At 37.8% G+C, this 17,542-nt stretch overlaps 1 protein-coding gene across 3 annotated transcripts in view; it reads right to left on the bottom strand.

The window, feature by feature from the left end:
- Window positions 1-17,194, bottom strand: part of VGLL3 (vestigial like family member 3) — a 50,876-nt gene extending 33,682 nt beyond the window's left edge. Inside the window, exons 1-2 of one of the 3 annotated variants that reach the window (XM_063661464.1) lie at window positions 16,273-17,194; window positions 4,080-4,356 (exon numbers count right to left, since the gene is read on the bottom strand). In XM_063661464.1, the coding sequence (XP_063517534.1) occupies window positions 4,080-4,356; window positions 16,273-16,398 (403 nt within the window). In that variant the 5' untranslated portion in view covers window positions 16,399-17,194. The remainder of the gene's footprint in view (window positions 1-4,079; window positions 4,357-16,272) is intronic. The other 2 variants (XM_063661466.1, XM_063661465.1) reach the window with 2 other exon arrangements.
- Window positions 17,195-17,542: the final 348 nt, after the last annotated feature.

Here is a 17,542-nt window from a genome sequence, read left to right as displayed (position 1 = left end):
GAAAGAAATGAAATTCTTTCAACCATGTTAGAATATATAGCAGGATTAGAGGTGACTGATAAGACATTGTGTCAAGTAAAATACATATACTTCCTGTCATTGTTTGCCTTACAGCTGAAAAACACCTAAAAAAACTTTCCTAGCTTCATCAAGGAGATATACATTCAAAGTATAACCATTATTCCATTATTAGCTGACACACTATTTTTTGTCTAAAGATTTACCATGTAGATATACTCTGCAGTCAAACATGATTCAGTTATTAAATTTGTTTGTAGCATGGTAGCACTTCTGCGGCACTGTGATAACTTTATCCTGTAAACTAGACCCTTTAATACTTGGTCAGCAGTTCCTTTCTAAGCATCATTGCATGGCCACTAACATTATCATTAGCCTTTAGTATCTACTATTATCTAAGACTCTGTGTTTTGTACCAAAAACACAAAGTTCCAGAAAACAATGTTCCTGGATAAAGCCTCAGGGTTTGTTTTCTATGTGTCAAATGAGTGGAAACTTACTTAAGGAAGAGAGAAAAGGCATCTGACTTTCATTTAGCATCTTGAGTCAAGCTCTATGCTAAATTATTCATATACATTATTTAAAAATCTTTACAATAACTCTGTGAGATGGGTATCAATAAACACATATTACAGTTGAGGAAGTTGATGTAAGAGATTTCAATTTAGTAATCCAAGATTACATTGCAACCAGAAGGTAAAGGCTGGAACATGAATCTAAAACAAATGGACTCCAAAGACTGCATTTTCCAATCCTGTGTAGCTTTGCCAATTAATATTAAATTGTCACCAACTCTCTCATTTTATGAGATTAAAAATGTAAGTCTCATTTTATTGAACCTCTTCTTTAAGACATTTTCTATATCTTTAATTATCGTTTGTGGCTCTCCTTTAAATCCTACACAAGTTTTATATATTTATCTAAGTCTGACTAATTCACAACTTAAGACAATTATGGCAAAGATCTAAGAAAAGCAAATAATACCTTTGAAATTACAGAACTTTACAGAAGAAAATATTTTTACCAATTATTTAATTTAACCCCCTTATTTTACAAATAAAAAAACTGTACCCAAAGATTTCATATAACTTATTACCAAGAAATTTTCTATTAAAGACTCTTATTTTCTAATTCCGGATACATGGTATGAAATTGATTCATTTAATTCAGTCACTTAATCATTCAGTGCATATCTATTTCAGATTTCCCACATAGAAACACATTGTCATGAGCATCAGAGAAAATGAGGCACCATAAGAAGATATGGTATTTGTAGACTTAGTGGGAGAATAGGAGATGAAAATTGAAGTGCATGCTGTGTTCTCCTGGTATACTCTGATAAACTGATGTAAAAAGCTCTAAAACAGTGGGGCGTGGTGGCTCACGCCTGTAATCCCAGCACTTTGGGAGGCCGAGGCAGGTGGATCACCTGAGGTCAGGAGTTCAAGACCAGCCTGGCCAACATGGTGAAACCCTGTCTCTACTAAAAAAATACAAAAATTAGCTGGGCATGGTGGAGGGCCCCTGTAATCCCAGCTACTTGGGAGGCTGAGGCAGGAGAATCGCTGGAACCAGGGAGGCGGAGGTTGCAGTGAGCCGAGATAGCACCACTGCACTCCAGCCTGGGTGACAAGAGGGAAACTCCGTCTCAAAAAAAAAAAGTTCTAAAGCATCTGTTCTCCACCTATCACTTTTCATTTCATTCGCCTCACACCAGCATCTTTGCTCCTCATTGACTATTCTAAGCTCAGTCCATCTTCAGGGCCTTTGTACTATCTGTCCCTTCTGTGTAGAATTATTTTCCCCTAGGAAACCACATGATGAGTATTCTTATTTCCTTCAGCTATCTGCTCAAACATAACTGTGACACACAGGGCTTTTGTTATCACCTTATGTAAAATAACATATTTTGTAACAATTGTTTGTTTCCTGTTTCTACCCTAAAAGCTCCATGAGGGTAAAGCCTTGGGCTGTCTCAGGACTTAGCACATTGCCTAACACATAGTAGGAGGTTAATAAATGTTTGCTGAGTATGTCAATGAATAAAACAGGAGACATATTTGAAGATCAAATTTAAGATAGTTCCAAGAAAACTTTAGTAGTAGTTATGAAAACATTGCCTTTATTAACCCTTTCTGCGCTACAATTTAACATCTGCCAAAGGACCTTGTGTAATGTGTTATGCAAATTACAGAGAAAATGCTGATGTGTTGTAGGGTTTCTGCACATTCACAACATCCCACTAAAAATTATTTTGAATATGATTCTATAGACAATCACTCTCACACCAAGAAATAATTTGGGACATTAATTCTGATTTTTCAGTTTAAATGATAGCAAGGTTGCATATGCCCATGTGCTAAAAGAAGTAGACATTATATTTATTACTCTCCTGGGACTGATTATCTTAACAGGATTCATTATTGATTTATCAAATTATTTATTAAAGCCATCTAACTCACTAATGTTTTCCTATTTTCTTCCTCTACAAATTATTAAAATTATTCATCACGTCCTGTTAAATAGGACATTAGTCTATTACATAAGCATCACAGGCGTCCAAGGACTAAGTCTCAGTTCTCATAGTAAGCCCGTAATATTTACTAATCAAATAACTAGTATGTTTTTCAATTCATTTCCATCAAGGCCTTGGGTATTTTATTTGTAATCCACCTTCCCCTTTATAGTCACTGTTTAGTGTTGTTTATATTTACTAAAAAGAAAAATAAAGAAGGAAGGAAAGAAAAAAAGAAGGAGAGGAGAGGAGAAGAGGCAAACAGGGAGGGAAGGAAGGAGAGAGGGTAAGGAGGGAGGGAGAGAAGAAAAGAAAGATAAAGTAGGTAAGAAAAGATCAGGCCCAGCAATTCCACGTGGCCAGGACTTCTACAGTGGAGCAGAACCATTTCTGTGCTGCCGAGAAGGTACCACTAGTCCCTGCTCACTGCTCACCTGGCCCTGCCCACAGGTAGCCAGCTTTTCCTCATGACAGGAATCACCCAGAGCCCTTGTTAAAGTGTGACTCCCACACCTTCCTATGAAGATTCTAGTTCAATAGATTCGAGATAACGGGGTCCTGCAAACTGTCCTTAACAGGACTAGATCAATGACTATCAAACTCTGCACTGGAGTCACTGGGAGGGCTGGTTAAAACACAGATTGCCCCACCCCAGCGTTTCTGATTCTGCAGGTCTGGGGTGGAGCCCAAGAATTTGCACTTCTAACAAGCTCCCATGTGGCACTGATGTTCTTGGTCAGGAAAATCATACCTCGAGAGCCATTTTACTAGATCATTCCTATAACCAGGTGAGTTTGGAAGAAACCACCGCTGTAACAAATTTCTCTGAAGCTGTCATTGGAATGACGTATTATGTTTTTCTCTAACCCTGTAATTACCCAGATTTAGATGTCACCAATAATTTTCTGTGAGTCAGAAATCAGTTTCAAACACATCTCTGTGACCTAGATACAGAAAGAAATAAAGGAGTCCAACGTGCTGCTCTTTCTTTATCAAGGTAAAAACACTAGTTGAAACCATGTAGATGCTGACAAAAATGCCTAGATTGTATACTATAAAGAGTTAATACAACAACAAATCAGGATAAAGAAGTCTATTAAAAGAACACAGACAGCTTTCAATGTCTGTATTTCTGGGTCAGACTCAGGTCTCTGGTATGTCACCACGTAGCACCTATTGGAATGAGCAAGAGCTAATTTTTTAAAAGCTGATTGAGACACGCCTATTATTTAGAGGTCCAAATTGGGCCACTGGGGCTTTAGGAGTGGTGCTTTGCAGCTCAATGCAGCCACTATAAACTCAAGCCGGTTGTATCACTACTTTCCATGAGGAATTTAAAGGGTGTGACTGCATCCTTTCCAACCCTGCATTCCACATGTGACAAAACCGATCCAGCTGTTTGTCTGAAAGAAATTCCTCACTGTCCTTAAATATTAAAAAGCAAGTGGATATCCATCCTCAGGGGCAAGTCTCCAGCTGGAACCTGGTACAGGCAGTTGCGAAACAAAGACAGTGCCCTGGAGAGCATCTGCTTTTGAATTCTTACCTCGCCATAGGGGGGTTAGCCCCATCTTGCTTTTTGAAATGGCAGATTCTGGATGGAGGGTGATGGCTTGGCCCAAAGCTCTTGAGAAGTGTTCATCCACTACTGACCCAATGTCTCCCTGGAAATAAGTGAAAAGGACACAGCGAGAGTTAAGGTACTCCATCTCGGCAGGCTGGTCTTTCTCCTCCTCCTCCTCCTCCTCATCCTCCTCCTCTTGTTTGCTGGGAAGGGTGACTTCCAGAGAGTCCTGCATCTTGCTGAATACCGCTAACTTCTTCTGGGATGGAATAAACAAAACACAGTATCAAAGACAGTTTGTAGAAAAGCATTCACTAGTTAAGTTTTCACTTTTTAAAAAAAGAATCTAAATATTAACATATGTTTGCAAACTAATTCTTCTTCATCTGCTTTACTCCATCTTTTTCCTCCCCAAACCAGTTGCCTCCTTCCCACACTAAAAAAATAAAATAAAAAGTCTGTGATTCTACATTTGGCAAACTAACATAAAAGCCCATTATCAAATAGTATATTTTCAAAACAAGATTTTGTTTTTGTTTTTGTTTTCGTTTTTTTTTTTTTTTTTTTGCTTTTTGTTTTTTCATCTAGCTAGGCCAACAGGAGAATGACTTTTTTAAAAAAGTTTTTCTTCCCAGTTTTGGTTTACTTTTAAAAATGTAATGTACAGCAGTGTTATGGTTTAGGACAGAGAGGAATGACTGTCTGGGGGTGGAGTGCAGAAGAAAAGAACTTTTCATAAATAAAATAAACTAAAATAAAAACAGGAATGTAGCATCTTATAAAAGGATTTGGCAGATGTGCTGAACTCATGTCTCAAAAATCAAACTAAAATGGCAAAATAAGTCTGTGTGAAGATGCATTTTGCATGGAACATATTTTTTAGATGTTCCACTTACCATCATTATCATGAGGGGAAAAGGTTTTATTATGGCTTAGTGAAAATATTATAAAATACTAGTAGTGGGTTAATCTTTCAAATAAAAATGAGAAAGGTATTTTAATTTAAAATGTTTAAAAATATATTATAATTCTAATAATAATATACATTATTTCAGACATGTTTCTAAAACTTTATATTTATCACTTCATTTAATCTTTACAATTCTATAACATGGCTATTAATTCTATCGATATTGTAAAGATTAAAAAGCTAAAGCACAGAAAAATTAAGTTACTTGCCAAAAGTCACAAATCGTGTAAGCTGCAGACTCACAATGCATAAGAAAAACATACAGGTATAGACGTGTGTGCATATATATGTTCCGGGGAATGGCAGGGAGGGATATCTAGCATATAGATATGCATGTGCCTACATGTGGTGGGGAAAGGCAGGCAGGGATATCTAGAGTAAAAAAATTACAAAAATGTATTTTGTATTGTTTTTCTGTGTAATACGTTTACAGTTAATTGTCATTTTCTTATTCCTGCTTTTCAATATTTCCAAACATTTTTCACTGAGTACATATTCCATTTACTATCAACTTCAATGTGAATTACATATAAGAAGATAATGCTAAAGATTATGAAATGTATTATTCTAGTGACCAAATGAGCTTTCTCTGTCATCTTTATGTCTGCAAAACCTGATCCTTGATCACACCATTTCCATGCATTCTGGAAAATGAATGTGAATAGAAAAAGATAAATCACTCCAGAATACCCAGTAATTTTTCAAATGTTAGCAAAATACATACCCCAGACTCTATATTTCTAATGTAATTACTAGCTTCAATATCTATAGCTTCAAATTATAAATGCACCATTCAATAAATTGGTCCCTTTCTCCTAGCAGTGAATATGTTGTTCTTGTATTAGGTGAGTACTGAAATATTCAGAAATACTATGAACTTCTAGTTATCATTTCAGGATGGTTATTTATAAATATATGTTTTGCTTTTACTTAAAATTTGTGTCAGTATGGTTATGATTTGTTGATGAATATATAATTCATAGTTTGTAAGTGAATGTGCCTTGCTGATGAATAGGTGATTGCTTTTATTTCTCATAATCTACCTCTGCACAGATTTGAACATGTTTATATTTAACTTCAATAGTAAAAACACCATAGAAACATATGGTATGTGTAAAATGAGGGAATTGAACTAAATAACCTCTAAAGCTATTCCTAGTATTAAATTCCATTATAAAATTAAATGAATATTATGATTTATTAGTCAAATCACAGTGCAGCTTCTTCGGGTGCATGTGTATTTAACTAAAACATGTACTGTTTTAATCATATGCACACACTCTCTGTTGAATATTCTGGCACATTAGAAAGCAGCTCTGTTTTTATATGAAAAAAAAACCCTAAAACCTATCAATATGGTGGCATCATTGTCCACAAGTGTTCATTCTTATCCGTGAAACTAATTTCTTTTTTCTGTTAATGTCCAGCTCAGCATCAGTTTGTGAGAGTGGGGCTTTGCATATAAATGCTTTATTTGTTTAATTGTAACATTCATCCTTGAAATAGAAGAGCCTGGCTATGTTAACAATCCAAATAAAGACAATGTTTTATTTTATCCTTAATTGACAGCAATTAATTCTTAGATGAAATAAAATTGAAGTTATATATATGTAAAGGATGTGAAAGCCGTGAATCCTGACACAAATGTCAAATAGTATTCTTATCAATAGTAGCAATCATAAAATATCAATTTTAAAATCGATATTTTAAAATCCATTAAACTATTGTATTTAAACTATAGAATTTCAATTGATTTAAGATTTCAGTTTTCTAAATGCTTCATAATATTGTGTTACTTTTCAATATGTAACACATAATATTATTACATAATATTGTTGCCATAATTTTTCAATGGTTGGATACAAATAAACTAAACTAAAAATTATATTTTTCAATATGCAATGGGAAATAGTAAGCAAAAGCTGCCCCTGCATTAAAATGCTTGTCATCAGTTTATTTTAGAAAAAGAATTCTCTCAATGTATGCATTCTTTATATTCTTTTTATTTCATATGTGTAATATATCTATATTTACATAAATATGTATACTGAAATATTCCTTTTTGATATAGCAAATATATATGGTTCCTTAAAATATTTATACTGATTCCTCTAATTAAATAAAATTTCTTGGAATGATTATATACTTTCTTTTTTCTTTTTCTCTCTCTCGATTCTTTAAGCCAGTTCTTTTACTAATTAAATAAATTTGCTAGAAAACTATCAAACAAATAAAATGACAAAAGCTTATATCTACCAATAGGCAGGACAGGAGAATGTCTACCATTGCCACTTGCAATTTTTTTTCAGATAAAGTTAGGTTAATTTTCACAGATTATAATGAACCTATTTAAATATTTACGTTTACAACACACACAAGCACACACACACTCACATACACAGACATTTATAGCCTCACAATCAACAGTACTGGTTAAAATAAGAATCTCAAAGTATCCAAATGGCCTGATAACTCACTAAGGTGCCAAGGTTGAATTTGCATACTTTTTTTTAAACACTAAGTGTGATCATGAAGAAAACAGAAATACAGCATTTAAACAGCAATGGATTCAAATGCTGCCACTCATCCCATCTTAATTTCATTCTCCATAGACTCTGGTGCCTCAACTACTTTCTAATGTCTGTGTTCTGTTGACTGTAAATCAATTTATTGCTTTTTTTTATTTTTATTTTTTGAGATGGACTTTTGCTCTTATGGCCCAGGCTGGAGTGCAATGGTGTGATCTTGGCTCACTGCAACCTCCGCCTCCCAGGTTCAAGTGATTCTCCTGCCTCAGCCTCCCTAGAAGCTGGGATTACAGGTGCCTGCCGCAATGCCCAGCTAATTTTTTGTGTTTTTCGTAGAGATGGGGTTTCACTATGTTGGCCAGGCTGCTCTCAAACTCCTGACCTCAGGTGATTTACCCGCCTCAGCCTCCCAAAGTGCTGGGATTACAGGCGTGAGCCACTGCGCCAAGCTCTGCTCTTTTTTTTTTTTTTTTAACAAAGTATTTTGCTCATGAGCGCTTCTGCCGCATTCTGTACTCACTTGGTATTTGCTCCTTCAGTGAAACTTTCCTAGTGTTACATTCTTTCTTGGGAATAATATATAAAATTCAAAACATCGAGACTAAATATCAAATCATCAGAACCAAGATTTCCTGATTGAAGGTCACAATGTAATCTAATTGGTATTTTTCTCAAAATGCACAATCACTTCCTAAAAATATCCAGATTTCTCAGAAATATTTATGTTTTTCTTAGAAGACCCCGCAGAAATGTTAACAAAAATAAAGTCATCTAAAGGGACTTTAAAGACTACCAGTTGTTTTTTTAAATGCACATTTACGTCTCTTCACCACTACATAGTCATGACAATTTTTCCCTCGGTAAAATGACTCTGGAGTAAGATGAAACAATAAATGGGTTAATAGTTATAAAGTAAAAGCTAACTCACAAAGAGGTTAAAGTATCAATGTGGAGAGTTCGCTTGGGCAGTACAGACCATATCCAACCACCACACTGCTTGCCATTAGGCCCAACAGCAACAAACTTTTCAGCAGGAATGTGCAGGGGAAGGATTTGTCTGACAAGAGAAAGACTTCCATGTCAGGAGCCAAATACCACTAACTCCCCAAGGCTTAAGCCTACAAAATGCCAAATGATTACCGTGCATATGTGGAAACTTTTTTTCCTAGGGAAACAAAAGTATTTTAATGAATCACTGGAGTCTTTGGATATTTAGAAACAGATTTAAAAAGAAAATCTACTGGCTATCTTTTTAAAATACAATGATTCTTTTAGATTCAAAAACATGATTGGAGCTATAAGAAGAAACCACTATCCCAGGGTAAATATTTCAAAATTGTAGAGGCCATAAAAGCAGCATGTTACTCTTTGACCATATATATTTTTTTCTTTTGAGACAGGTTCTCGCTCTGTTGCCCAGGCTGGAGTGCAATGGTGGGACCACGGATCACTGCAGCCTCCACCTCTCAGGCTCAAATGATTATCCCACTTCAGCTGGGACTACAGGTGCCTGCCACCATGCTGGCCTTAATTTTTATTCTTACTTTTTTGTAGTGACAGGATCTCACTATGTTGCCAGGGTTGGTCTCGGACTCCCGGCCTTAAGTGATCCTCCTGCCTCAGCCTGCCAGAAGTGTTGGGATTACAGGCATGAGCCACCGTGCCTGGCCACATACTTCTTAATTTACTTGGATAACAGATTTTGGTTCTTAGTCTATTTGGAGAAGGATAGGTCAGGTTATATGAGGTTGGGTCAAGTTAAGGAACATATGTCACAAATCTTTTGTATATTTCATTTCACATAACTGTCCTCTCACATACACATATTTTGTCAGAATAAGTATTCCCAAGTAATAAGTTAATATGCAAATTACTGGGTCAGGATGGCCTACCTATAAAAGTAAGTGGCAGAGATGGGATTAGAACCTATTTCTGTCTGTTTACAAAGCATGTACCCAGAAAATAGACTAAAGAAAATGTGTCTCTATGATATTTATTTTAACTGAATAAACAGACAAACAAAATATCAGTCAGCATGGCATCACACGTGAACTAGGACAGTCTAAAATTCACGACATTAAAAAATTAGAGATTAAACAATGCCATGCTTTTAAAAACATATATAATTCTAGGTGAAATTGAAATTCTATGTCTAAGAATATATTATCTCCTTGACAAATCAGATACATAAAACAATTGTCTACAATTTTTCTGAAAATCCTATTTTGGAAATTTGACCAGAGTCAATCTGTGAGACAAAATCACACCTCGGGATTCTGTGTTTGTCTGTTTTTGTTAACAGTAGGGAGGAGCCAACCAAAAATAATATAACAACAGGATGAGTTACTTTTGAGTGCATTTGCCTCTAAATGATTCTTGTCATTATCAAAAAATCAACCTAACCCCTCCAAGGAAGAAAAATTGCCAGTTCTGATGATGTTCAAAAAAATGTGCCACGGGCTTAGAGGCGATTTCAAAATTTACATTCCCAAAATGTTTTAAGCAATGATCATATCATGAGGGTATGTGTTCTCTCTCAAACCAACTACTTTGAAGGAGACAACAGTTTCCAACATATAAATTTCTAGTTAGTTTGTATAATTCTATTACTAGACTTAGGGTATAATTTCATTTTTAAGGTAATTTATCCATTATTCATTAATTTATCTAATTGTCAATTAATACCTACCTTGTGTCAGAAATTATGCAAAGACCCGGAGTCACAAAGATGAAAGTCATAGCCTGTTCCTAAACTCAAACTTCTCATAATTAGTTGGAAGAGTATAGTAAGGGCAATAATAAATAAAGAGAGCCTCATGGTTTATTTATATGGCTGATTGCATTATAATCTCTAAGTGGCTAATATTCCAAAATTTAAAAGTAAGAAAATTCAAAAGATAACATAGGTTAATTACTAACTGTTTTCTTGTTTCTAAAGCAGCACAGATGGGAAGGGAATTCAATAGAAAAAGAACTGAAATGGGAAAGAAGATTTGACCAAAACTATTTCCATGAGTCTGAGCAAGCCACTGAAGCTTCTGGCCCTTAGCTTCCTCTTTTGAAAACAAGAAACTTTGATTTGATTGTCTCAGAGGTCTCTCATCCAACTCTTTATCTTAATAAGCAACATGCTGGAGCTCTAGACAAATTCACACTTAATTTTGTTTTTTACATTGGCTGCCTCTTCTGATATTTAGCCAAAAAAACCCTACAGATCATTGAAGAACAATATATTTTCAGACGTGGGTCAACTAGACCAATTCCTAGGAATTAGTTACGGCGCTTCCTTTATCTGTCTTCATATTAACAAGAAAGGATACACTTTTAGAGTCCTCCTACTTCATCCTCCAATGACAAGTGTTTTGGCATACTGAAATCATTTGGTTTTAAGGAGAAACGACACCTGTTGAATTTAGGTCATTCTTTTTTTCTTCTTCTACTAAAGAAGGAGACAAGTGAAAAATGGTTCAGTTACCCCAGTTCAGACCACACTTGTAAATTACTGGCATAAATCTGGTATCTACTGAACTATCAGTAAATACGGATTTATAAATTGTTCTAGCAGCAGCTGTTTGGGTCTAATGGTTCAAGGCAGTCTTAGGTCTTCCTAAACGAGTAGTCAGAGCAGAAAACCAGCTGCTTAAAGAGATGTGTTTTGAAAGGTTCAGAGCAGAGCTTAGCTCAAAAGTTTTGCTTTCACTGTCCCTGACAGAGCCTCAAATTCAACTCTTAGAGAGCTTTTGCTTCTTGAATAAAAATGTTTTCTTGGAGGTAATACCCTAACATATTATCTATTACAGTATATATTAGTTTTCAGATTTTTAAAAAGTTAGTTGGACAGAGAGCCTATGGAAATGAGATCCAAGCTAAGCATCCAGGTCTTAGAATGACAGTCACCTAGCTTACAAGTTTGCTTTAAGATCTGCCTTAGGTATCATAAGCATAATAGTTTTATTCCCATTGAAAATTCCATGACGAATATGTATATATATATATATATATATATATATATATATACACACACACACACGTATACACACACACACACACACACATATATATACACACACACACACAGCCCAGCTTCTTCTGCAGTAGCCTGAAGAAACAGTGCATAGGAGAACAAGACTTTCCACTCTAAACACCTCTTTTACTATCTTATAGGTCACCTCCTTGCCATCTCCGGCTTTGTGAGATGTGAAATTTTACTAAGGGCTAGATAAGGTAGAACTTCCTTGCATTTAGCCAAAATACCCTTTACATAAATTTCCAGAGTGTCACCTTGTCCTGGCATTTTGTTTCTTGGTGAACACATCCTCACTATGCATGATTTTATGGATCTCATTCTTGCCCTTACCCTCATTATTGTAATCTCGATTCTGGTTGACTGCCAGAGATAGGAGTTCAGTTATTTTAACATTTAATTTTTCCTCCAGCTTTGAATTTTCTGGCTGGGAAGTTATAGGGAGCATGAAGCTGTGGGGCACTTTAAGTCTCTAAGTCTCTACAGTGAAGTTAATTTGTGTAGTGTGAAGTTATAGGGGCTGTTCTTTCTCAAAGAAGTCCTTTATAAATTTTTGTAAATCTACTTAAGTCCTTACTTACAGTTGCAAGAAAAATAGATCCTCTGCCTCAAATAAGTTGTCTGTGAATTGAAACTACTTCAGTTATAATTGTATTCTTTTCTCTTAATGAATCTAAACTTATGTTGGAATAGCAATAATAGATGAGACACTTAAACTTAACTGCTAATACCACTTCCTGTATTTTATTTTAGATAAATAAATATTCATTTGCTAACTGGATATACTGTTTCATCAACAAGGGTGCAACATGGATAGCATAAGTCATTAGCATAATCCAAAATGTTTGCTAAAGGCCTTTGGAATGCCTAAACTTAAAAAAGTACACTACCGAGGACTTGGAAAGAATCTCGCACTCCAACGCCAAAGAATCTACTGCATATTAATCTTCATTACAAAAAAAATTGATTGGGGACCTAAAGACAAAAATAAGCCTATTGTGCAATAGGAAAACATTAAAAAAATTAAAAAAAGCTTTAGGAAACTTCATGGCATTGTACAAAGATGCTACACCGGAGAAAGGGGGATCTGGTGATCCTAATTTTGTCACCAGCTTTGAAATCTTTAGCCAGGCATTTCAGTCCTATAAAAATCCATTTCCTCACTTGTAAAAAGAAGAGTTGAAGTTATGTTTTTCCAGGACTTTTTTCTATGACAAACTGAATCTCAGAACAATTTTATGACTCAACCAAGGTAGCAGAGTCCAGAGAGAGTTTGAAAAAACACCTTAGAAAACTTATAACTGAAGTTCTGCCTCCAAGGGCACTTAATTTTTTCAAGTGAAAGCATGCATGCAGATTCATCCAGCTGTTACCCTGGAAGAGGACAGAGTAAATATACTCTACTTTCTATGAAGCCCAAAGTGTGATTGTTAAAAATCCCTATGCACAATCAGAAAACCGGTGACTGTTCTCTGTCTCATCTATAAACTGCATAATTCTGAAACCTTTGACAGCATGCGCTGAGAGACTGAGTCAAGGGTTCTCCTGAGGAGCTGTTAGAGACTGACATATTAAAGCCAGAAAGAGATGGTGAGCATGGGAAACAGGTCACCCAGAATCCCTCAGTAATTTTGGCTCTATAAACCCCACTGTAGGATTTATCCCCAGCCATGCAATTCCTAGTAATTAATGTCAGGGACTATAAAATTTATACTTTGGACATATTTTAGCTTACTTTGACTTTTTAGCCCACTGTATACCTAAGTAACACACTGCAGTGCAAGCTAATATATATATACAGTTAACTAGGTTTTTAAAATGACACCCACTTACAACATGCAATATGTTCAACGAAAACCTAAACTTAAATTTCAGGTGCACATTTGTGCTTATAGGGAAACAGGTGAGAGTACACATGCCTGGATAATGAAGTTCTGTTATTTCCAAAATAATTCTCAATGTTACATGATCATTTGTTAAGAGGAAAAATATACCTGTGTTTAAAATCCACCATAATGAATCATTTTGATACAGTAATTAATAAGGACTTCAGAGCCACACAGTTTGAGGGGAAAATTAGTTGACAGATACACTACTACAATTGAATACAGAAGTAATACAAAACTTTAATGCTGTCTTTTCTAGCATTTTTTAAATGACTATTAAAATTTCTTGATTGCTGTTACTTTTCTTTGCTCCTTTTCCATTTTTTCCTTCTCAAAAAATCAATTTTTCAAATTCAGTAGGAGTTGTAGCCCTTACTTTTGTCTCCCAGGCAAGATGCTATTAGGGGTCACTTCCCATGTACGGAGAAAACAATCTTCATGGATAATAATGATAAAACCTTATGGAATGCAAAAACAACCAAAATATGTATTCTCGGATGACTGCATTAGGGCCAAGTCAATATTAGTCCCACTTCACCCACGCATCGCATAGTCTAAAAATGCTGTCAGCCTGATAAGAATTTCCTGATTTACTCTTTTCCAATAGAAAATGTAGGTCATCAAAATAAACTTCTGACACTAAAAGAACAGTAGTTACACTGTCAAGTCTTTTTTTTTAATTTCGCTAGCCAGTTATGGTCAAACAGTTTCTTTACTTGACCAAAAAATAAAAATAAAAAATAAAAAAATAAATTAAAAAAAAGAAGAAGAAGGAGAAGAAAAAGAAGAAGAAAGAAAGAAATTTTGAACAAGCCATTTTAGTAAAAGCAACATGAAAATTTCCAAGCACATCCCTATGGCTGACTCAGCCTAACCTCTAGTTAAGCAATGTCTACAAAAGCCCAGAATATAGAAGTTGATTATTATGTAACTAATCAATGTAGATAAATTGTTTTCTTTTTAAGAAGCTCATTGGTCAGAGTTTTTCTAATTTTTATTTTATTTTATTTTTTACTTTTTAAAATTGTTGTCTTCAGTATGTTGATGGTTTTAGAAAAAGAAATGAATTTGGGGACGGAGTCTCAGGGCTATTGCAAATATTATATAAAGGTATTGGAGTAATTTCTTATTGAAAACTTTTATGATTGGCAATTTGTCATTTTCTCTGATACCGAATGTTATTTTCTAGCTCAAAAAAAAGTGTTATAGTATTATCTCCACCACAGATTCATTAATTTCACAACCCTAAAAAAATGAAGCCATATTTGAAACAACTTCTACTAGTTTGTTATTTTCTAAGGGAGGAAAGTATCTTTCTGAACACGTAGAGAAGTTTTAGTTTGTCGCACATCCACATTCCAAATGATAATTGAAGGCCTCTATAATATCAGAGATGCTTTGAAAGGCTGGTGCTGCTGAATATCTTTTTGAGGATAGCAAGAAAGTAGGGCTTCTTCCTCTTTTGCCCTAATTGGTCCTGGTTAAGCTGGTACTATTTAGCAGATGAATCTGGGGCATGTACCCTTCCAGAATTAGCTGAATTTCATAGTTCCTAAATTCTAAACAGAAAGTTAGATTTCTTTCTAAAGAGTAGCACTGTAATTCTAGCAAAGAGACAGAGGTAGAGGAAATATAGAAAGTAAAAGGTCAGATTAATTAACAGCCCAAACCTATGAAGGTTTGCAATAAAGCATGTGGTTCCTAAGAAAGTAAAAAGAAATAAATCAATATATTCTATGGATGGTAATTTCCTAACCAAATCTAGTTATATTTTTTTAAGTTTCTCCAAATCCACCCACCCTAATTCTCATAGTCTGAGGTGGACTCTATTTTGGTACAGCCCTTGCCACATACATTTTTTATTTTAATGTAGCACTAACTAAGCCTTGGCACACTCTCCGTTCTATCCAGAGAGTAATGTCCAAGAGCGCCTCGTGCCAAATTCCCCAGAACTCGACTGTTCCTTCTAAAGTAACTATATCATCTCCTCAGTTCACGACCCCTTATGATGGACATCTTCAGTTACTCTTGGAAGAGTAGAGACTCAGCATCCAGAGATTCAAGGTAACCTTTTGGCCGAGGGACACACTGTCAACAGACTAAACACGTACAAACTCTGTGCTTTGCTAAAACCTAAAGTATAATAATAATAATAATAATAATAATAATAAAAGAAAAAAAAATGAATGAAGAACCTTGGAATCCATCCCTGTCCTCTAAATCACAGGCACAGGGAGAAAGACTCTGTGGAGAAGTTCTAGTAACACCCGATAGATATTATGCTAGACCAGTGTTCCCCCATGAAAGTCCCAGATCATTCCGTGAACTCACTCTCCAGGTAGCCTCCCCTGCCTCTGTCAGCGCACTTCATCTTCCTCATCAATAAAACCCTGAAACATTCCATCTTTCCAAACAAACAAAATAGTTGGTTGAAACGAAGTTTACTCACATAGTCCTAAGATAGATGCCCTTGGTGAGCTTCAGAGAACTGAGTCCTAAGAGCTAGGGTGGCTAGGAGGAGAAGCCTCTGAGCTCCGGTGACCACAGCTCAATGAAGCCCCCAGCTAGGTCCTGCCTCACCCACCCGTCCACCCCGCTGCTCTCCCTTCCCGGCTGTCTCGGGATGGCTCTCGGCTCAAGGACGCTCCCGCAGGTCCCAGAGCATCCTCTGCGCCGCGCGTGCCGGCGGGACGTCGCCGAGCCCCAGACCGATACTCTCCATGCCCTTCGCCCCCGCCCCCAGCAGGCTGCCCGGCCGGTGACTCACCTGCTGGCCAGGTTGGGGCGCCGGCTGATAGTAGGCTGTGGGGCAGGTTGTCGCTGCCATGGGGTTGGGCAGATACTGGGACGCTCCATACGGCTGGGGGTGATACATCACCTCCGCACAACTCATGGCAGCCGGGGCAGTGGCGGCCCCCGAGCTGCCGCCGCCGCTCTACGCGCTGGCGCGAGGGGCGCGGGCGCCGCCGCCTCAGCTGCCGCCCCTGTCGCTGCTCCAGCTGCTACTGCGGCGAAGGCGGGTCCTCGGCGGCCTCGGGCTCCGCGCGGGGCGCGGGCTCGGGAGGGACTGGCAATCAGCGGGGGCCCATGCGCGGGCACCTTCATCTTCAGCCCCTCCGGGTGTCCCCTGCCGCGCTTATATAGCGGCTCAGGGACGCAGCCGCCCGCTGCGCCGCTGGGGCATTACCGCGTCCGGCTCCCGCGAGGGCTGCGGCGCCCACGGCAGCGCCAGTCACAGCCACAGCCCAGGCCCGGATCGGGCAGCCGTGGGGAGCCCGGCTCCGGTTTGCATATACACAATGCACGCCCGGGGCTCGTCCTATCACGGGTGCTCCCGGCTGTGCGAGGACCGGGAGGCGGGGGCAGAGGGAGGGGGAACGCCGGGGAGGAGGGGGAGCACTTTGCCTCCCCAGGCTCTGACGCGGAACTTTGCAAAGTTTCTCCAACTCGCTTTGCAGCGGGCGGGTCCCCCTGCAGGGGGACCCCGGGGAAGGCTGGCTGCGGATTGGAGCGAAGTTTGCAGCCCTCTCCGCCTCCCAGCATGAGATGGTGGTGGGAGGGGAACGGTATGCGGAGGCTCCGCACCCTCAAGGCTCGGCAGGTTCCCACCCTGTCTCTGTCACCTGGCCTCCAGGGCGAGGGCTTCCCAACTGCAAGGAGATTTTACAGGGAACACCAACTCAGAGGCTGGGGCCAAACAAAAGCCGAGTGTACAAAGGGGTAAAACAGAGCAGGCGCAGAATACACGGGGATTAGCTCCTACATTAAAATAATCATAAGTGAAAGTTAACATCACTGCAAGTGTGCACATGCCAAGAATGCAACACAGTTTTCCACAAGCAATCTCTGCTTTAAGTTTACATATTCATGGTATGACACTGCTGTGGGACGTCCACCATTTCTGGCTTTTACAGCCTGGTTTTCACAGAGCAATAAAGGGTAGTTGATTAAGCCCATTCGCTAATAAAAGTTTATCTATTTGCAATTGGATCTGACCCTCTCCAAAATGGGGAAAAAAAACGTCTGTGAGAATATAC

This window comes from Pongo pygmaeus, chromosome 2 (assembly GCF_028885625.2).
Source record: "Pongo pygmaeus isolate AG05252 chromosome 2, NHGRI_mPonPyg2-v2.0_pri, whole genome shotgun sequence".
NCBI lineage: Eukaryota > Metazoa > Chordata > Mammalia > Primates > Hominidae > Pongo > Pongo pygmaeus.
This window is presented reverse-complemented; position numbering and strand designations above follow the sequence as displayed.